Here is a 22,376-nt window from a genome sequence, read left to right on the forward strand (position 1 = left end):
CTAGTCTGTGCAGGTTCAATTTAGTCATCAAGGTAGTATGATACACAAGAGTACCATGCTGTTTAACATCACTGAGGTGACCCATTGACAGTGTGAATTATAAATTATATGTAGCTTGTATTTCCAAATTGACAACCTTCTTAATCCTGAAACCTCAGAAAATTTCTACTGGCATATTTTCTTCTTTCCCAATCTCTTCTCTGAGGTGTTGTATGCCAATGTGACATCAAAGATTAGGAGTTGGAAGACACTCTGCAATGAGAGACAGTTCTCTCATCTATCCCCAGTTCTAGATTAACATATTTCAAAGCAGAAATTCTGTGATACTCATGTGGATGCTTGTAAGGCCATGACGAAGCCTCCAGTCATTTTGGCCTGTGTGTTGGGATTCATATGCAAGCTGTGGAATCCAACAGGACAGGTGCAGTTTTAGCTTAGCCAAGGCCCCCTCTGAGACATTTTTCTGAAAACAATCATACCCCTGTTTTGGGAAGCCACGTGTCTGTTTTCCTACATTACATAAGGGAGTTGAACCACAGTTCACTGGACCCGGTTTATACAAGGACCGTCTGCAGCTCCCCCAGCTTTCAGCATTCAAATAAACCTCTTTGCTGACTCCGTTTCACTCCTACGGGCTGACTGCACATACATGTTCTCTAAGTTACACTCTCAGTGAAAAGCCCAGTGTCTCCTTTTCATTGCATTTCCACACAGCAACTCCTCCCTCTGCTTCTTTCTCCACCTGTCTGCTCTTCGGTCTCTCATGTGCTTTTCTCATCCACTGGTCCTGAGAGTGGCCAATAGAACTAATGTGTTTGGCCCTGGGATAGAGGAGGACAGGGAAAGTAAATGGAAAGTAGCTCGGGAGAAAAAGGATCACCTGACTCAGAGAGAGAAGCCACAATAAGGGCAAGCCAGAACCGACAAGCATAGAAAATTACAGATAAGATGGAAGAAAGGAGATTAGCAAATAGAAAACAATAGGAACGAGAGCCTGAGAGGAACCAAGAAGACAGGTGTGATGGCATTAGCGAGCAAAAGCATGGAAATGGCACATAGACCGACTGAATGAACAGCACAAACAAAGGGTGAGCGAGACTCAGAGCGAGCGCTGCGTTGATGAATCTTACCAGATGTTGCAGTGCCAGCTGTGCTCACGCAGCCAGGCATCACCAGGGCTTCTGCCTCGCAGGGTGCCTGCCGACCATCGCTACCCAGCTGTCCCCACGGCGACGTGGGAGCAGGGCCGACAGAGACTGAAACCACACAAGCCTTCCAGAGCGGAACAAACAGGGTTTACAGAGCTGCTGAGCAGCCAAGCTCCCATTCCCCGCACCACGTTAGTGGCTCACTCGCTTTCACAGGGTTTGTGGGCCGGAAAATATGGGTTTATGTGTGCACATATAACATTTGGCAGCAGGGAGGCATTCAAATCCAATTACGGAGAATGCTATTTGCATGAGTTACTGTTTTAGCAGTGGATCTGTTCCGGAGACTTTTGTCAGGAGAGCTTTTTCTGAAAAAAATTGCACAAGTTTCCTTTCTTTTTAATTGTGTGCCTATTGAATACTCATTAAAATGACATTAAGCATAGTTAAAAGCAACTCACTTTAATTTTGTATAATAGTTTGGCTGAGTACCTGTGTACCGTCAGTTAGTCCTCAGTAGTAACCTTTAAATGTGAATTTTTACTGCTTGAAGCCAGAAACCCGTCTACCTCCTTCCACACTGCTGAGATGACCTCTGAAACACTCACAACTTCAGCCCACCAATCAGACATAATCAAGTGACTCCAGCACACCACACACATACATGCAGTCCCACACTGAGCTCGGAACAAGGAGGTACATGAAGCAATAATGGTCCTATACACAGAGGTGGGCTACCTCCTGATTTCTGGAGCCATAATTTGGTGTAGCAGTGCAGATCCTCTGTGCTGTGGTCTGTCAGTCAGGCCAGATAGGGCAGAATACCAGCACAGGTTTCTACACACAGGTCAGAGAGCAGCCTGGCTACTTTCCACACCGCACTATTTTTCTCAGCATTCTATTCCCCCTGCTAGCTGACAGAGCAGGGGTCAAAGATGAGTTCAGGGAGAGTGAAAATAACTCTCTCCTGGTCTGGCTGGCTGTATTGCACTCACTACAGAGCACTCCTGTAGTTTCTCTGTGCAACTGTCTGCAGTTTTAATCTAGTCAGGTTTAAGGGTTAAGGCTCTCACCATCAAAATGTTTTGCGCAAATTTGTGTGGCAAGGTTGATAATAATGAATATGATGTAACTGTTCCATTGCTTTGCTCTGGCTGGCCTGAGGGTGGCGCTACAATGTTTGTTAGGTTTACAAATTGGATTTTACTAAAATGAGGAGTGATGCATCTCTTGCTGTCACTTCATTTTTTAAAGTTAAACTAAGCGGCCTAAGGGGGAGATAGGTGCTACATCATTTGTTCACACTTTAATATGTGATGCACAATATCTCATACACCACTGATTTGATTTTTGACAAAAGGTGTGGACATGTTGCAGCTCGCCACGACATTCAAGCATTCAAATTTGTGGAAAGACTCGTGTTAGAACTATAATAGAACCTTAAAACAAGGTTGCTCATGTTTAACCAAAGTTTTGGCTTCTTAAAATATTTCAAGTCCCCCTCCGCTCAGAAAGATGTTTTTCTTCTTGTCCCTACAGTTGAATGTTTGATCTTCACTGTGCAGAATGATATATATGCAGAGTTTGACACTAGAGGGCTGTTTTCACATTCATCTGCTGAAAGTTTCTTTGAGCTCATTGAAAGAACTATTTTAAGAGGCAGGCCTACAAACAGGGATTTGTGACATCACAACTATTTTGGAGGCCAATCCTGGTCCAATATTCAACTTACGCAAGTGGAATGAGGAAATTTGAGGCCCCCAATGCACAAACACTGAGAATAAACTTTACAGTGAACAGTGAGATATCTTGTGTCCAGCAGTTCAACTTTTGCAATGAAAAATATTTGCATATTCATAGATCCTGGAATATTTAATGAGTGAAACGGATTAGAAGTAATTTTCTGGATTTTAATGAGATAATTGAACTTTTTTTGTGGAAAAACATATCAGACACAAACTATTATTCAAAGTAGATTTTTTTTTATACATCTTAAAACATGTCTGGTATTTTTTCTTAGTTCTGATAACACAATACATGTGACTTGTGTCGTCTCCAGATATAAACAGCTAAAAGGTTTTATATCAGTCTATAAAGCTGGAATTATATTACTACATGGCTTCATAGCTACGGAGGAGTGGAGCATGCCTTGCCATTTCTATTTGTAAGCATTATACACTTTCATGGTGCTGAATTGTCGGGTGGCAATTTCTCAGGACTGTTTCAATTTTACCTCTGCTGTCGAGGCAGGTGAATTGCAGGCAGACGGATAGCAAAATAGGGCCGCTACAAAAAGAACATTGGCTGTTTTAAAGGGCTTATTTAAAGTATTAGGAGGTCTCAGATTGAACGTGTTTGAAATGGCAAGGCCTTGCAGTTTCATGGATTCATTATAACAGGCGGCACAATAGGGTGTACTGAAATAGGAGATGTAGGTGTGTGTGTGTGTGTGTGTGCACGCATTCATGTTGCAGAGATGTCCTAGGGGCTTTTCTCTAAAATGGAAAACCTGCCTGTCTCACTTCTCCTCCTTCCGTTGTTATTGCTGCAGCTCATCACAATATGTTATGTGCAATATGAGTTGTGACTTGAAACAGGAATTTAATACTTTAAGACTCTCATTTTTATAGCTCTAATTTAATCAGCTCCCAGCCTCCACGAGGGAGTTTTAAGTCGATAGAGCAAACAGTTCTCCTTGTACTGCCTGCCTGCCATGAATAACTTATCTGTGAAGTTCCCTTAAGCAAGGCACTGCACCACGCTGCTGGAGTGGAGTGGCCAGCAGTGCAACACAATATTTATAATGGACATTTCCCAGATGTAAGTTTGTGTAGCAACTGCCCTCCCCCAAGCCATCACTATGAAAAACAAGGTGTTCTTAGTCCACGTTACTGGGTAAATAAAGGTAAAGTCAATACCCAGATCTCTCTTTAATTAATCTTAACTGTTTGTGGCCTCGAAACATACAACCTTTTAAACGTTATCCTTTTTGATTCTATTTATTTCCGTTCTATTTCCTTAGCTTTATTTGACTCTACTTTGAGCACCGTCCCTTGCGTGTATGCTGCCTGCTTGCGTTTTAACCCCTTACAGTGTTTTATTTGGCAAGGTTACTGAGAAACATGTTGATATTTTTAGCACATGTCTCGGAGCATATAGCTGCGGGGGAGGTTAAAGGTTGCACACACACACAAACACACCTGGGAGCTGCCCACTACTGTTACAGTCTTGCAGTGTTGGCAGCTGAGAGCAGCTTCTCTTTAACAGTTGGGGGGGTGAGTGTCTTGCTAAAGAGCATTTTGAGGATAGTTGATTAATAGTTAATTCAGTTTTAAATACCATGTTTTAGTCATTGATCTTAATTCATCAAGCCCACCAAGATCCTGTTATTTAGTTAGTTTTAGAAATCCTGATTGGAGGTAGCTGCAGGATGTTGTTTTTTGTTTCCATGCGGTTCTTAAAAAGCGGTTTGAAGCACAAGTGAGCTTTATTTGATTGTCACAGAGAAAGGTCATTAGAAGATTCTTGTTATAACCACAACATTTCTCCTCTCCCCTCCTTCCTACCAGACTTTGACTTCAGTGTCCCAGGCTCCATGAAACTTCACAATCTGATCTCCAAGCTCAAGAAGTGGATCAAGATCCTGGAGGCCAAGACCAAGCAGCTGCCCAAGTTCTTCCTCATTGAGGAGAAGTGCCGCTTCCTCAGCAACTTCTCAGCACAGACGGCCGAGGTGGAGATCCCCGGGGAGTTCCTCATGCCCAAACCTACGCACTACTACATCAAGATTGCCAGGTAACAGACTCGTTATTAACATCAGCTACTGTATGAGCCAAAAATCAAGGACTTTTTTACTCATTTTGACCAGCTCTGCTCCTTCAGGCACACCAAAATGTGTCATTATTGTAAGAGAATGTACAAAGTATAGTTAAATTGCTTATTTTATTGTCCTGTTAAGACTGAATTTTGTTGTAGATTTGGAATATAACAAAATATGAAATTTATCCTTAACTTTTACACCTATTGGGGAAAAAAAATTGTATAACCCAAACAGAAAATGAATACACACCACACACAGCAGAGTTGTACCCACAGTTGTCTCTCTGCACCTCTCTCCAGGTTCATGCCCAGAGTGGAAATTGTTCAGAAACACAATACCGCGGCACGTCGTCTCTATATCCGCGGCCACAACGGCAAGATCTACCCTTACCTGGTGATGAACGACGCCTGCCTGACCGAGTCACGCAGAGAAGAGAGGGTCCTGCAGCTCCTGCGCCTCCTCAACCCTTGTCTGGAGAAGAGGAAAGAGACCACCAAGAGACACCTTTTCTTCACTGGTAGGACCAGGGATAAGAGAGATGGGGGGGTGTAGGTGCTTGCAGCAAAAATTCATCAGTATTGTGTCCCAGTGTCGCAGTGACCCCCTCCCTTTTTTCTTCTCTTTCTCTGTCTCCAATACACACACGCACACACACACACACACACACAAAATTTCAATTCGCTTTCAAGCACTATTTCCTCTCCTGTCATCCCCTTGTGGTTAGCCTCCACCCAGATGTTTGCCCACTCTCAATTTATGCACTTGATTGGTTTGTTTAAGGGGAAATATGGACGGGGAATTCAACAGTCCCTTCCAACCCATTTCCTCCCAACTGGAATGGCTCGTATTGATTTGATTTGGGGTGCCAGTGTATGTAAATGTTTAGACTGCTTTCACCATGCAGCCCATGCACAGCATTTTACCTTCTTTGACCCCACTTAGTGTTGATTGATGGCACGCCTTCAGAGCAGTTGTTTTCCCAACTCTGGAGTATTTTAGTTGTAGGTTTAGATCTGAGGTTTACACTGTGGTAAAACAGGAACTGTGTGCTAGCAAGTGCAGCCAAATGTTTACAGTTTATGTGTCACTGACGTGGTTGTTTTCGCCTCTTCTCTTTTTTCTCGGGTTTCCCTTCACCTTATCTGCTCCCTCTGCTCTCCCTTCTGCCATCTCTTCCCCACCTGTGCCCTCCTGTCTTCTTCCTCCCTCCCTCCCTCCGTCTCTCCATCTCTCCAGTGCCCCGAGTGGTGGCAGTATCGCCTCAGATGCGGCTAGTAGAGGACAACCCTTCATCTCTGTCACTGGTGGAAATCTACAAACAGCGCTGCGCCAAGAAGGGTATCGAGCATGACAACCCCATTTCCCGATATTATGATCGCCTGGCGACCGTGCAGGCCAGAGGCACACAGGCCAGCCACCAGGTATGGAAGACGATCTGCATCCACACAAACATAAAATAGACAGCACATAATCCAGCTGTGCAGCCTGGGATAACTTTTAATGCCCTGCATTAATATTCATCCTTAATTCTAATTTAAAAGTGGCCTTTTGTAAGCTTTTATATTAACCAGTCAGTGGATAATAGGTGTGTTCTTCTTCACGGAAAACTCAACATTAATCCTTCCTGCAAGTGAATATAATAATATTAAAGTTTGTTTGTATAGTACTTCTCAAAACCAATGTTACAAAGTGCTTTACACACAACAGACAGATGTCAAGCATTAGAGACACAGTAATTATTGCTGGACCAGATGGCTAAATGCCACTACGTACTGTGTTGTCATTCACTCTTATTTCAAGATTACAAACTGTAAAATCATGGTGTTTGTTTCTGGAGATCTTCACCTAAACTATCCTTTTAAAATCAAATATAAGTCTAGCTCATTCAGTTGGCAATGTTTTTATGAATGCATTGCATTCTGGTTTCTGGAGAAATAGTATCTTTTGTGTCTATTATAGATATATCTGTATGATTAAAAGTTAAATGTTGGCACCAGCAAAAAGCCTTCACACTCAGATTCTTAAATACCAAACCCTGACATTTACTGTTAACATTTCAGAAAATGATCTGCTCTCTGGTTGTTCACTTTTGCCCTCTGGAATAAGAAAAATCCAGCAGTAAATTGGAATGTGGACAGTGAATCATGTCTACACATTGGTATCCTCAGTGTGTTCAGATCCAGCGCCACCTACCTAACCTCTCCTTCCTCGCTGTTCCTCCCTCTCGCCACCAGGTCTTGCGGGACATCCTGAAGGAGGTGCAAGGCAACATGGTACCTCGCAGCATGCTGAAGGAGTGGGCTCTCCACACCTTCCCCAACGCCACCGATTACTGGACCTTCCGGAAGATGTTCACCATCCAGCTGGCCCTCATTGGTCTGGCCGAGTTCATGCTCCACCTCAACCGGCTCAACCCCGAGATGCTGCAGATCGCGCAGGTAGGAGACGCATACATACATTCATACAAACACACACAAGCAGACGCATGTTATCAAGGGCGAGCGGGATCCATGTGACGGCTAATTCAATAGATACACGCTCTCATAGATGCATTGAGAGATCAGCATTACCCGTTTCATATCTGGCCGTATGAATTACCATTCTCCCCGATGACATTCACGCTAGGCCTATCAGTCAGCCAGCTGCTGTCAATGCGAAGGATGTTTTGACAGAACATTATATGCAGTCCCTCTGCTCTCCAGCTATCAAAGACGTTTCAATTTGAAGAGGCCGTGTTTGTGTGTGCGTCCGCCTCCTGGTTCACACGCATCCGTCTGGATGCTCGGGGTCTGCAGACAGCTTTCTCAAAGTCATTATTAAAGATGATTGTGTCAGTCGGCCACCCCTCCCCTCTGATCCTAATCGGCCTTTGCTGACAGGCGTTCCTCCGGGCAGCTAAGTGCTGGTATTAAGCCCCCACTCTGCCTGTTCCACTCCGCAGATCCCATTAGACACAGGAGGATTATGGTGCGGAGAGTGTACGCACACACACAAACACACACACAAACAGAGAGAGGCAGAGAGAGTGCAAGGACAGGACATTATAGCCTCAACATCGCGCCCCACCCTGACTAAATAGAGACCTCATGTTCCTTCAAGTTGGGCACCTATAGAGCCCGGTGATGCTGCAACACAAAAGAAGGCACAGCTTTATGAAACACAGCTTGTGTGATCAGGGCTTAATTTTTGAGAATCTGTTGAATTTCCTGGTGTAATTATCCCCTCTGATATCTTTGACATTAGTTCTGAAAATGACCCAGTATCCATCATTTCCCACAGTCAAGCACAGAGTCGCTACATGTGACACTCTAATGTTGCGTCACCGCATTCACACCAGCCCCCAAAAAATGAAGCCATCGCTGGCCAGTAGTGTGGCGATTGAGCATTCCAAGCGTTGCCTCCACATCCAACTGTCTGCGGAGCTTATCGGTGCCTCCTGGGGGTTGCTGGTGTCTCAGACCACTGCCTTGAGGCCCTCCGCCAGGGCCTGGAGGAGCAAATGACATGGGGGAGAGAGAGAGAGAGAGAGAGAAAGAGAGAGAAGTGGGAGGGGAAGGGAGGGGGAAAGAGGCGAGACGGAGGAGGAGGAGAGGGAGCACGAGCTGGAATGAAATGCTCCGCTATAAAGCTGTCAGAGCCACTCACCTTTTCATATAAGGGAGCTTATCTTCCCCGGACTGGCTGCTCGTGCAGCGGTCCTCTCGCACATAAATGCAGGCTTAAAGATGAAAACTTGGCTGTATATATTTAAGTCAGCAGAGAGGGATTGGGGGGGAGGGGAGGGGGGGAGGGGAGTGGGAGGGAGTTGAGGATTATAGATGTTCTGCTGCTGATAGTTTGACATGTTACTGTGTCTGGGGCACACAGATCAATAACAGAAGCCATTTCGTTGGTGTGAGCTTGTTTTGTGCCTCCCCCCAGCCTTTCTGAAGAAGAGTCATTGTCTTATGGCGCTTATGTGGTCTAAGAGGAAGAGCGCCGCATTAAGTAATATTTATAGATCATTTGTCCTTTTTTTTTTTTTTTTAGCTTTTTGTGCAGATACTTCCAAACAAAGCTTTATTTAAAACATTCTCCCTCTTACAAATACATATACACACACTTGTTTGCAAGACTGCTAACATGTAGCTTAAATTTGACTTCCTCTGCTTCCAGGACACCGGCAAGCTGAACGTCTCCTACTTCCGCTTCGACATCAACGACGCCACGGGCGACCTGGATGCTAATCGGCCCGTCCCGTTCCGCCTGACGCCAAACATCTCAGAGTTCCTGACCACCATCGGGGTCTCAGGGCCGCTCACCGCCTCCATGATCGCCGTGGCACGATGCTTCGCACAGCCAAACTTTAAGGTAGTTTGTCTGAAAGAGCTTGTCAGCTATTCACAGTATTACATTATTTTGATTTTCAAACATACTACAGCTTTTAAAAGCCTTTATTGTAGCCTATATTGTTCATATTATATGGCAATATTGTGTTTTCTGAAATACTACAGCTCAGGGTTGTTTTACAAATCAATATAGTGATTTGAATATAGTACATGATTAGAGGCTTTCCCCTTAAAATACATTACATGAGATATGGAGTTTAAAGTTTTTCGCAATGGTTTCAACTTTAGCCAGTTACAATTGAGCCTTTATAGCGTTAATCAAGCAGGTATACATGAATTAAAAATTGGAATTTCTGTAATAAGGCTGCTTTAAAGGACATATCTTCGATGTGTTTTTGTTAAAAAGTTCTGCGAAAAGTGCTAACATTGTCTTGAAACATTTAACCAAACTGTGACAATGTTACATTAAAATAGAAGTATTTACATATATGTGTAGTCGCTCGACTTGGAGAAGAATTATATTTGAGAGGTGAGGTTCAGTCAGCTAGCAGTGTCATTGAGGTTAATTTTCATTCTGAGGATGCAGTGAATGATCATCTTGTCAATTTTAAACTCCTGCCGAACTCTCCGGATATCGTTGAGCGTTTAAACTTAGACAAACCCAGAAAGAACGTTCACCAAACCAAACAAAAAACAATTCACTGAAAAAGACAAGCAGAGGGTGGTATGATGTATCTACAGCAGGGCAGTAATGACGGGCTTGTGGTGTCTATGTATAGCTCAAACTTTAAGATGCAAATAAACAAAACACTCCACTATGTAAGCTAGTTAAAGCTGAATGCCAGAGGCCAGCGTTTCTTGAGGTCGAAGAAAATGTTTCCAGGGAGCGCAGAACAACACAACAAACACGTACCAATCATCCACTCAAATATAGTGAAGCCTTAAACCATATAAACAATCTATTGCCGCCTGAGACCATATAAACACTTAAGGGAAGGGAACTGTGTGTACCTAGTTAGGTGATGATTGCTGGTGTTGTGGCCCCGTCATGATGTAGAGTGTTATATATCTCAGCTCTTTGTCGCCATAATGAGCTGCTAACAACACAGACAGATTTCCCCGAGGAAGATTGACACATCCTAGATTGGAGGTAACAGCTTTGTTTTATGTGTATGTTTGAAATTGGCAATGAGGCTTATATAACCGAGGCTTGATCATGTTTCAGTGCTTTCATTCCCATGACGGACAAAAACCGTTGCAGCATTCTTTAAGACGCATAATTGACAACTTGATTTAAACTTTAATGGTATCCAGTTAGCTCTGAATCTCATCAGCAACTATACAGGGCTGTGAAAAGCTTGAGTTTTTGCATAATTTGTCGCAACACAATATAAAATTTCAATAGTTTGTTTTTAAAAAGAATAAACACACCCCCACCTCTAATTTTAAAAAAGACAAAAAATAAATCTTTGTTTCTTCTGTCTCTGATAGGTGGACGGCATCTTAAAGGCAGTCCTTCGCGACGAGATCATCGCCTGGCACAAGAAAACCCAGGAGGACACATCCATGCCTCTGTCCCCGGCCGGCCAGCCAGAGAACATGGACTCCCAGCAGCTGGTCTCACTGGTCCAGAAGGCCGTGACAGCCATCATGACCCGCCTCCATAACCTGGCTCAGTTTGAGGGAGGAGAGAGTAAAGTCAACACGCTGGTGGCTGCAGCAAACAGCCTGGACAACCTGTGCCGCATGGACCCTGCCTGGCACCCCTGGCTCTGAGGAACCAGAGAGAGAAAAAAAAAAAGACACGACACAAAGGAGGAGAATTAGGAAGATGAGGGCGAGAAGATGTGTCTTTGTTTACTTTTATGACATATCTGACAAACACAGATGAAGGTTTTTAGGTGTGTGTTGCTCTTCACTGTAACAGAGGCCCGATGCACACGTGGGACTATTTTTTTTCTCTTGACACAAGTACACGCAGATACTCTGCAAAGTGGAATCAAGTTGAAACAAAGGCTCGACCGTCACATTGTTGGTTTGAACAGGGTTTGCCAGTATGCGAATCTTTCTATGAAAATACAATTTCTCCTTCAACTTCTATTTATTTTTATAGCTAAATAACAAGGAATCTATCTGTGACGCCACTCGTCGTGTCTTAAACATGACAAGGAGGCAGAACAAATATGTGTTGGTGTCATAATGAGCCACTCAGTAAACCTAACAGGACTTTTTTTATATAATTTAAGAGACGGGAAAAAAATCTTTTTTCTTTAACTGTGTCCGTGTTGTATTTCACCTGCATCAATAGCTTAAAAATTTTCTACTTGGATTTTTTTTTTTTTTCACAAAATAGCCATTTGTCTTCTGAAACTTGTATTTTTATTTAAACAGAAAAATGTGTAGCTTGTTTTCTATTCCTGCGGAATGAAGAATATTGTGCTCGTGTGAATAATAGATGATGCTCTTGTTTTTTTTTTTGTTTTTTTTTTTACCCACGGCCTGAACTACTCTTCCAAAAGCCATTTTACTTTACATATTTTCTTTCCATCAGTCCTGTTTTAAGAAAAATGTAATAAACTTCAGGGTGAAATAGACACTGTAATAAGCTATAACAGCTGTAATGCCTATATGTCATTCCCAAGCTGGTCGTGTATGCATATTCTTCCTCTTTTTGTAAAGGTACAGAAGCCTTTTTCCAACAGAAGTATTATCTCTTGCCTTGTAAATAAGCATTTTGTTTTAATAAAATGCTCTTTTTTTAATGCGGAAACTGTGTGCAGTGACCTCCCCAAGTGTCTTTCTTTACACTTTAAGACATTTTCAACCAATGAATCTCAAAAATAAATTTCAACTGTGCTCACAATTACCATAAAGCAAAACAATTACTTTTCTACACGAGTTGTTTCTTTTAAACCAGTTGTAAAACAAAAATAATAACCAGTAATCCCCATCTGTGCTTCCCATCTACTGCATCACTGTCACAGCCATAATCACCCCCAAGGATGCACTCCTGGATATTATTGCAGTAATAACTCATGCAGTGAAATGACTCCAGACAAACTGTTCTGTGACGTTAAAAAGTCTATTGCCATCATCCTTACGGTTCACAGCTAGTAGACATTTATGGAGAGGCGTTGCAGCGCAGCAGTGTCGCTCTGTCTCTTGGAGGTACAATAACCTTGTGGTCATTCCCTCCCTGTGTTTAGAAAGTCCTGTGGAGGTGCGTTGAGGCGTTTCTCTCCTCCCCTGGTGCGTGATTAATGCGCGCCTGTAGATCTCCGAGTGGGCTTGCCCCGTTGACTTATACACGCTGTCAGCTGGCCCGCCTGCGCTCATAAACAAAGGTTATATCTCTGTTCGCCTCTATAGAATCCACATACACAGCCTCCGCTTCAACATGTTTACACACTGTCTCTAACATTTCTCTTCCTCTCTGATCCACACAGGAAAGGAAACACTGTTTTGTCTATAAGTCTCAGCAGCTGGTAGTTTCCAACAGAATCTACATTTTCTAGTTTTTTCACAAGGCTGCGGTATATTTTTATTAGGTGCTTAACTGTGTACATGCAGGAAAAGTCTGTGACAGTTTGTACAAATGCATGAAAGATCGTTTGTTCCATCTGGCTTTGAAAACACTCATGGAAGAAGAGTCATTTCAAGTTGCCTGACAAGGTGAGTCATGTCATTTTACAACATCTGACTCATTTGAATTAAAGCTCCTGAAACTTTATTGGCATGAAAAAAGCAAAAAAAAAAAAAGCCAAAGGACAAAGTATATATGGGAACAAAAGTGATTACATCCTGTTGACAAGCGATCATAAAATATATATATATATATATAGCAACACTGATAATATGACCTTTCAGATACATCAAACATCAAAAAAGTTGCACAACGGTTATAGATATCACACAAATATATACAGAAATACTTAAAAATAAATATGGTTGAAAGCTTTTTTCAGAGCTTTAATCCAGTGTGTGGATACTCTCCATTTTTCCTTCATTTACTCTGTTATACTACACCTGGCTTAAATAAGAGGACATGCTAGGAGCTTTCTGCATCTGCAAATCATGCTTTCAAAACAATTTTCTTCAGTTGCAGTATTTTCTTATGCTGGAGATGTGAAGAACTTGATGATCATTTTGCCTCTGAATTCAGGGATGGCATGGTGGAGCACCTGAACAAGATCATTTTTAATATCTTCCAACATCAGGAAGCAGCTGAGCATCAGAGTTACAGTATTTTATGTCTCCCAACAGTCTCAATGTGCAAAACCTTTAGTGCAAAGTGACTCACAGAATTCACAAAATGCAAAACAGTCAGTCGTCTGAATACAACCTCCTCATATTAGTTTCAATCCTTCTATCCCCCGGTGTACAGATCACTGAATCCATGCAACATGTGTCCACAATTACTTTAATAATATTATCCTGGCGGTAACATTGAAACATAATTGCAAATTACTTTTTCCTTTTAATAACCATCAAAATGTATCGAATGTCTCTTACAGTTATATAAACTGTGGTTTAATGTTATATTTCTTCCAGTGTTACAACATGACTGTAGTTCCGATCAACATATCCAAGGTTTTCTTTAAGGTTTGATGTTTTGAATAAAAAACAAACATGGTCGATAAAAAAACAGAAAATGGAAACTGATGCAGTAAAATACAATCGCAGTGATGATTTTTCCTCGTGTGAATGTCAGATTTACTGTTTAAGTCCAGACTTCATTATCTATTTCTCACTAATGCAGCATGTTGAGTAAATAAAACAAACCCTACATCATTTTAAATACTGAGTTCTGCATACATTTGTTTTTTTTTTCATTGCTGTCTGTAACCATTAAGATGATTGTTTCAAACTGTTCCAGTTTTAAAGCATTGTATGATAATGAGCATTTTAGTTTCAGTCAGAACAACGTCGACTAAACTGTGGCTCACTTTTCACTGCTTTGACACAAGATGCATTCAGTGACCACATCTTTAAAAATTTATGAATCATTTTCTTACTACAACTTCAAGCTCGGTTTATTTTCAGTCAATTTTGCACATGCTTATATACCATTTTAAAAACTGTTAAAATTCACTTCCAAACCTCACATAAAACTAAATTACTCTTACAGTAAAATGTCTGCTATGTGAGATTTTGAGGCCAAAATTAGGAGTATACTGTAAAATACTGTAATTATATCATCCTACTGACTCAGACACTTTCCCAGCACAGTCACAGTGGGTTTCAGCAGCAGCCAGACTGACATTATGACCTGAAACCGATGCCTCTTCAGAAACGAGAAACGATATTCACGTCATGTCTGAGGTCGTTACACGATGGAGAGAATTAGTTTCTCAATGAGAGGAGACGGAGACACACGTCCGGTCTGAAGTTGTAGCTGCCCTCTGTTGGGACAGGCGTCCATTTCACGCCTCAGGTGTCTGTTACAATTTGAGGGAGATTAGGTGAAATATGAAACCCACAACAGCAGAACACACACACGCACACACACACATGCACGCACACACATGCCCCTTTGCCCCTTCTTTTATTCGCATCAGTCCCGCCCTGCGACTGCAGACAGATATCACAGGATCAGAGGTGATGGCTGCAGCCACCTCCACCTCCTCCTTTTCTTTCCTTTTTTCTCTCTGCCTGATATGAGTAAAGTGGAAGTGCAGGGCCCCAGCAACCCCCTCCCTCCTCACTCCCACACCTCCCTCCTTCTGCTGTAGTGTGAGAGGAGTGGAGGTAATTGATGTGCTCCAGGGGGAGCGGAGGTGTAGAGCCTGGATCATCGTCAGCGCTGGCACAGAGCAGAGATCTCAGAGGACACACCAAAGCAGGAATAGATCCTGGCAGGACCAGATGATGAAATCTCCTCCTCCCCCCCCACCTCCTCCAATGATCCCCGCGGAGGATGGGTGAGGGGGAAGAAAGAGGAGGAGGAGGAGGAGGAGGAAGAGCTTAAGGGAGGAACGGAGGAGGGGGAGAATTTTTCAGGAGCTGTCTGTTTGCTTTATCTGGCAACTAAGCTGTCACAACATTTGTCTAGATGCATATTTGGATACACAGCAATGAAAACTTACAGTAGAAATGAGAGTTGCGTGACACAAAAGCTCCGTCTTCCTGATTCCCGCTGATGCAAAGTGTCATTTCACATTACCGCACATCGTTCAACACATCTGTACACAAATCGGCGGCTGTAACACTGAGTCTGCTGAATCACAGAAAACGTGGATGAAGCTGTTGTGAGTATAAAGAGAACAGAAGTGAAAAATACCCTCTAATCTTTCCTCTCTTCACAGTTCATCATTCAAGACCAGGATGCCACCAAATCTTTTTTTTCCTGTTTTCACAGCCAGCACATTGTATCAGGCCTCGTTGCACAGTAGGCGGAAGAATCTTTTTTTTTTTGTATCTTCGTGTAAACAAACAGTGTTAATCAAATAACGATTGTGTGTTGTGATCTCTAGTCTGGGAAGCGTCTCATATCAGGCGGCTGAGGATTTGTTTTGTTGCTCAGTGAAGGAGCCCCATTAGGACTTCTAATGGCGTTTTCACTCAGAGGAGTTGAGCTCATTAGTTTTGTGTCTAAAATCTGCCATTATGATTTTAATTGCCCGAACTGCACGCAGCAGTACGGGAGGCAATCAAAGTCCCTTTTTTTCCCCTCCCCTCTTGGTGACAGTGATGCAGTGGCACATCAACAACTCACGCTGGTTTAAATATGTACTCATACACTTTAGAGGAGGAGAGGGTTCAGAAAAGAATGGGCTTCAATTGACAGTTTAATAATTTTATAGCAATGTGGAAACATAACTTCTAATGACTGGATCTTCTTCGGTTTGAAACATAATGTAGGAAGCCATTATTACTTTTCATTGTTACTTTTAACTGAGTGGCTCAGTGTCACACTGTCAAATAAAATGGAGCCATTATTAATGTTATTAGTAACACCTGCGCTTTTCCTGCTATGACAAGTCAAAATGTCTGCGGTGGAAAACGTCCTTTTACCTAATTATATAAGCAACCAGCTTCCATTCTGACATACAGAATGAGACCAGAGTAATATTTATTCCTTAAACAAAGCTTGTGATTAAACATATTCATGTTTTGCAACAGTTGTGCTGCAGGCAACTCAATTCCAAGTATCATGTTTGTGAACTTAAAGGGGCCAATATATTCTGTCTGGTTGAATAGCTCTGGAAACTTCCCCCTACACCTTTCTAAAGTTGGATTACAAAGGGCCGTTTCTGTTACTTTCCAAAACGGACAATCCAACGTTCACACTTACTTCACACACGCCGTGATCAGCCAGCTGTGCGGAGGTGAGAAATGAGTCAGGGTTTGAACTTCTCTCTCTGGCTCACTTTTTTCATTTGTTACACAATATTTCAGTCACTGCCAACTCTACCAGGAGAGACTGTCAAAAAAAGAATCCCTACATTTTAACGATATCACGTCCCCTCTCTGTGATGGCCATCTTTTCACTTCACCAGCGTAGCCACTCTGAACAACTATAAACACTTTTGATTTCCAATGTGGTTGGACAACACATCATATGAACTTCTGAATAAGCATAAACTGACCCTAAAGAAGTTACGTTGGCCATGTTACTGTTATTACTGAACCTACTAGCTAGCATTACAACAGCAGGATTCTATAAAAATATTACATATTTATAACCTCAGTCATTGTGAAGCTGGGCGCACGTACATGAGCCTCATTTCCACTCCCACCGTATCCATAAATGGATGAAGATATGCCCTTAACCAGCCGTTTTCATATCAATTTGCTGCCTACTCTACCAGTCTGTACACCTGTTAATGAAACAAACAGGAAAGAAACATGCAGTTTCACAAATTTCTAAACCAACTTTACAAAGTGTGTCACAACTAAGGATAAAATAAAAAGAATATTAACAGCAAAATACAGTGTTGACTCCTTTGTAAACTAAAAGAATCAAAAGAATCATCAAATGAATCACACAAAATGGATTAATCAACACGCCAATTTAAAGGCCCGTTTGTAAATGCGCCATTGATTGGCATTTTATAAATCTCTGTGTAAACACCAAAAAAATTACACAATCAGTACATCTGGTTATCAACCAAAACAAACTTTTACTCAAAGATTTTGTCGCCCCCTCAGCTGTCTCGCTTCCTGAGGTTCCGGAGGTTTGAGAGTGGTTCTCACAGCTGTCAATCATGACATCACACCCCTTTTTATATCATCAAATAACTAATTAAAAACAAACCTACCAGAAAAATGAACACTTGGATAAACATCAGTGTGATAAGAACTGCCTAAAATGACAGAAACGATGACATGTACTTTGGGGTTTTTTTGGAGTGGCTCAGGTCCCATCCGCTAACATGGAGGGGGCGGGGTTTATGACCTATACAGCAGCCAGCCACCAGGGGGCGATCAAGATGTTTTGGCTTCACTTAAAGGGAGCACGATGTCCATATGTATATACAGTCAATGATCTGGCCACTGTGTTGATGACATCACGTCATGATGTCGAAGCTTAAACTGAACTAAAGACAGTGATGACATCAACTTCCTGCTCTTAACTGTTGCCATTTGGCAGCGTCAGCTGTAATGGAGTGTGGAGCAGTAGAGCGTGATTAATTAAGGAATAAACTTGGCACTGAATACCGTGCTGAAGTGGTATTAGTGTAAGTGTGCATGAAGTGGTAAGGGTACTGTATTTCACATTGGTATTTTTCAGACATGGGACACCTATTCAGTCTAAATAAATCATTTTGTAAACAACCTTTTTCCCCTCAAAATAACAAAAGTGTGCATGTGCTTGTTGCTCACATAACTGTATAAGTATCAAAAAGATTTTCTATGCAATCCACTGTATTAATTTATTTAGTTAATATCAGACCTGTGGCTGATCCTCAGCTTTGGCTCACTGTGCACTCTTAAAGTATGGTTAAGTAGGTTGCAGGTGGACAGAGTGCAGGTAAGAACAGAACAGAACAACATTAAAGTGAGATATCAGTACTGACTAGGACAGAAACACATGAAATATGAATGACCTGAGTTCTGTTTTAGTACCGTCTAGCTTGTAGCAGTACTAAAAAGTGTGTTGCTAAGTTTTTCCTTCGAATGCACTCTATGTAACATCATCTGTTGGTCTTTTTCTGTTCTTCGTTTCTGTTTCTCTTAACTGTGGTCCCTTTCATTTCCATGATTAGAAAGCCTTACTCCTTCCTTAATCAAGCATTGTTCTAATCACAGGAGTAGCTGGCTGAGTAGTGTTCACATGATTCCTGATATTGAACATTATTTAGCACATCACAGTGCTTCAGAAATCAATCCTGTGCGGTAGGGCTCAGTGTGAACCTTTCTGCTCCTGCTGCACACATTGATTCGCTGCTACGTATCTGGGAATGTGTTGGCTGTTGTCAATGTTACTGCCTGAACAGAACAAGGAGGCTGTCTGACCAGCAAGTCAATTACCAGTGACGGATTTTGGATTTGAATGAAGGGTAGCCCGAAATGGCACCTGAGAGCAGTATGAGGTGGTGTGGCTTCAAACGACACATGTAATGACAAGTCCTTTGCATAGTAGAGAATTTCTAAACCATTTCAAAACTTGCTGCAGTTTAATTCCAGGAGAAATGGTGACTGTTGTGATTGTATTTGTAAGAAAAAAATGTTTTCCAAGAGAGAGGAGTAAAGCAGTAATGCTATCTCTTGAATTTATCAGACTACATAATGCAGTCCCTTCAGGAAATTGTGATTTTGCAATCATAATAATTACTGGAATTTCAAGAAATCTCCATAATATTTGAGAGAGCTTGCAATTTTGGCCAAATCATTAGACTGCTTATGATTTAGACCAATTGCTGCATTTCATTTTGCGTTAAGTTAGGTCATTGCAGTGCAAATTCAGCAAGGATTCAGGCGTTAATGGATTTATTTTAATGGCATTATTGACTGATTTTATTTGGTGCTAATGCTGAGGTGAAAGTTAATTTAATAAAGGCTTATAAATGGAACTCAAGTACAATATTTTCTTTTTTACATAACTTTGACCCTCATGTTCAGAAAATAAAAGAAATTAGCACTGAAATATAGTTGTTTCTGTGATATGCAGTATGCTTTTTATCGAAGGAAGTTATTACATATGACTCTTAATTTTTTTTAAAAATGCATTATTTTCATTTGCCTGCAATTTAACCACAAAAAGAGCACATAAAACATTACAAATTGTATTTTTGAGAAAAGTCACTGCAAAATCAAGCATTTTTGGCCACATGTTACTTACCACCAGTTAATGGTATAAAATAGTTTGACATTTTGGAAAAAAAATGTATTCACTTAAAGAGTTGGATAAGGGGATCAATACCACTGTATGGTAAATATGAATCTAAACCAGCCAGCCGCCCATTAGCTTAGTTAGCACAAATGAAAAAGGGAAAACAGCTGATCTGACTTTGTCCAGAATAGATAAACAAGATACATGTAGATTTGTGAACTTCAGATACACTCTTAAATACATTTTGTTACCTGCAGACAGAGCCAGGCTAGCTGTTTCCTGTCTCCAGTCTTTATGCTAAACTATGCTAACTGGCTGCTGGTGGTAGCTGCATACTAAAAGACATAACAGTGGTATCAATTTTTCTCATTTCACTCAGCAAGAAAGTGAATAACAGTATTTCCTAAAATGTCAAACCATTATTTTAAGTAAAAAGTCTCTCTGAGGTGGTTGACAGTTAATTTCCTGCTCATTTGGTAAATGCAATAAATCATGGTTTTACATTGAGAACCTCCATTCATGAATTATATTATAAAATGATTCACTTTAAATCGAGAGATGTGTCTGTTTCCAGAATACGAGCTCATATCGCACTCATATTTTTCTCCTTTAGCTTCAATGAGCAATGTTCTAATAAAATTTAAACTTCACTCAGTGGACACTTTCTCCAGCATCAATGTAAAAAAAAATGTCAGGTATCTTTCCCAGGTGATGAAATAGATTTCAAAGCTTTTTGAGATAAATGAAAAAGTAATTCAGAGAATATATTATACATGCCAGCAGGAATAAGTAAGTGAACCAGTTTTACTTGATGAAAACTTCACCCCATGATACTCTTACTGTTATGATCAATCCATTCCAGTAGTTTGTGATGAAGTGTTGTAATATACCTTTTGGTGCACATTTTCCCTCAACCTACCTTATCTGCTCTACTTAAGTTAGAGATTTCCCACCTTTCACAGAATCACTTTCAACAACAACCCCACCAGGCCTGAACTTGTGGCACTGAGCAATGGTTTAGCTGTGGAGCTAGAGACGGCAAAGCAGTACTGATGGTGTTCAGTAGTAAGAGCAAAAGAGCATTTTGTTTTCAGTGAAGAAGTTGCACTTTTTATTCAAAATGCAGTGGCTAACACTGAGTTATGCTGTTTCCAAACTGCAGTTGTCCAACAGCATTCACCTGGTGTCTGGTCTAAATCATTCCTTATTAGCCATGTCAAATGAAAAGCAGCAGGAGTGGAGTCAGGAAGCTCTGTTCAGTTGATTGAGGACACTCTTGGTAGGAAAGTTGGCAGTTCTGTTTCTTGTGTAATGGATTTCTTCCTGTATAATTGTTGACGATCAGCAAGAAGTTTTGTTGTATGATTATGAGGCTGTGATGCCAAACGTTGCCTTGATACATTTGATATAGTCACAGCAGCTCATGTCTGTCGGTTGGACCACTGCTTTGTTCCACACTAAAATATCTCAACAACTATTGGATGGATTGCCATGAAATTAGGTGCCAACAACCATGTCCCACATAGGATGAATTCATCTCGCACCATCATCGAATTGAAATTTCCAATTGTTTAATACTTTGGTTTATGATATAAATACCTGAAAACATTCCCATCAGCCTCAGTTGTGCTGTATTTATGTCTAATTGGAAAATGTAAACATGTTACAGATGATGGTGTTCATGTTAAACATTAAGTTATACCTGCTAAAAATCAGTGTGTTAACATTGTAATTGTACAGATTTTAGCATGATGACGTTAGCATTTAGCTCAAAGCAATGCTGTGCCTAAGTACAACCTCACACTGCTGCTACTGTGGCTAGTCTTTCTGCTGAACCTCCACAAAATGATATCACATCATTTGTGACTTAATCCATGAGGAGAGGACGAATAGACCACCAAAACATACCTGGAAATGTTAAATCAGGTAGATTTTTTTCAATTAACGTGACCAGTTTTTACTCCACTTCATCTCTGATCAGGCCTTTAATTGCCAGCCATCATGGCTCCGTCATGGACATGGCCAGCAGCAACCGAGTCGTCTCCCACCAGTGCTCCCCTCCATCGCGAACCAATTAATGATTCTCCTCCTAGGATGTCCTGATCAGACCAGGCAGAGAACTGCTAAGCCTGGTTGACAACTGCTCCCCTCCCCACTCCCTGTCCTCCACCCATCCATCCCAGCATCGTCAGCACTCTCCCTCTCCTCTGCGCCCAACCGCGTGATTTAATTTGTTTGGTAATATCAGGATTGGCATGTTCAGCCCAGCTTCACTCCAAAGTGAAATTGGACAAGGGCATTGGAGCCTCACCATGTAAAACCGCCTCACCTTGACAGCTGCTTGAGTGGGCAGCGGATTGCAGTAGAGAGAGGAAGAGGAGGGAGCAGAGGAGAAAAGAGGAATCAAGGATGTACCTGAGAGGAAGACAGACACCAATTCACTTCTCTTTTTTCCACCGGGGAGTTTTGTGTCAGGAAGGGAGCCAGCTATGAAGACTGAAGCTGTTTAAAATGGAGACAAAGCACCAGGTGCTACTGGGGACCAGTCTGCTCCACAACAACATGCTGGAGCTCATCCAATCAGTCCAATCAGCTTCCAAAGAGATTCTGGCAAGACAGCTCATCCTGTAGTGTGTGATGGATCTCGTTATAATTTGTCACATTTATTTTGTCAACTCAGATCTTCAAACTCTGTGTTTGATCACAGATATTACAGAGGACAGCTTCTTATTTTTATGTCCAAACATTCTCAGTTCTCCCAATTTGCCACATATTTGCAACAGTTGTTCTCTTTCTTTGTGGTA

The 22,376-nt window shown here is 41.6% G+C and overlaps 1 protein-coding gene across 2 annotated transcripts in view; it reads left to right on the plus strand.

Annotated features, from left to right (window-relative positions):
- The window catches only part of LOC121886536 (transformation/transcription domain-associated protein), an 83,274-nt gene extending 71,203 nt beyond the window's left edge, over nucleotides 1–12,071 (plus strand). For both annotated transcript variants that reach the window (XM_042396594.1, XM_042396595.1), the window contains 6 exons: nucleotides 4,718–4,943; nucleotides 5,268–5,485; nucleotides 6,205–6,389; nucleotides 7,203–7,406; nucleotides 9,124–9,318; nucleotides 10,788–12,071. In XM_042396594.1, the coding sequence (XP_042252528.1) occupies nucleotides 4,718–4,943; nucleotides 5,268–5,485; nucleotides 6,205–6,389; nucleotides 7,203–7,406; nucleotides 9,124–9,318; nucleotides 10,788–11,072 (1,313 nt within the window). In that variant the 3' untranslated portion in view covers nucleotides 11,073–12,071. The remainder of the gene's footprint in view (nucleotides 1–4,717; nucleotides 4,944–5,267; nucleotides 5,486–6,204; nucleotides 6,390–7,202; nucleotides 7,407–9,123; nucleotides 9,319–10,787) is intronic.
- The last annotated feature ends 10,305 nt before the right edge of the window (nucleotides 12,072–22,376 follow it).

This window comes from Thunnus maccoyii, chromosome 20, assembly GCF_910596095.1.
Source record: "Thunnus maccoyii chromosome 20, fThuMac1.1, whole genome shotgun sequence".
Lineage (NCBI taxonomy): Eukaryota > Metazoa > Chordata > Actinopteri > Scombriformes > Scombridae > Thunnus > Thunnus maccoyii.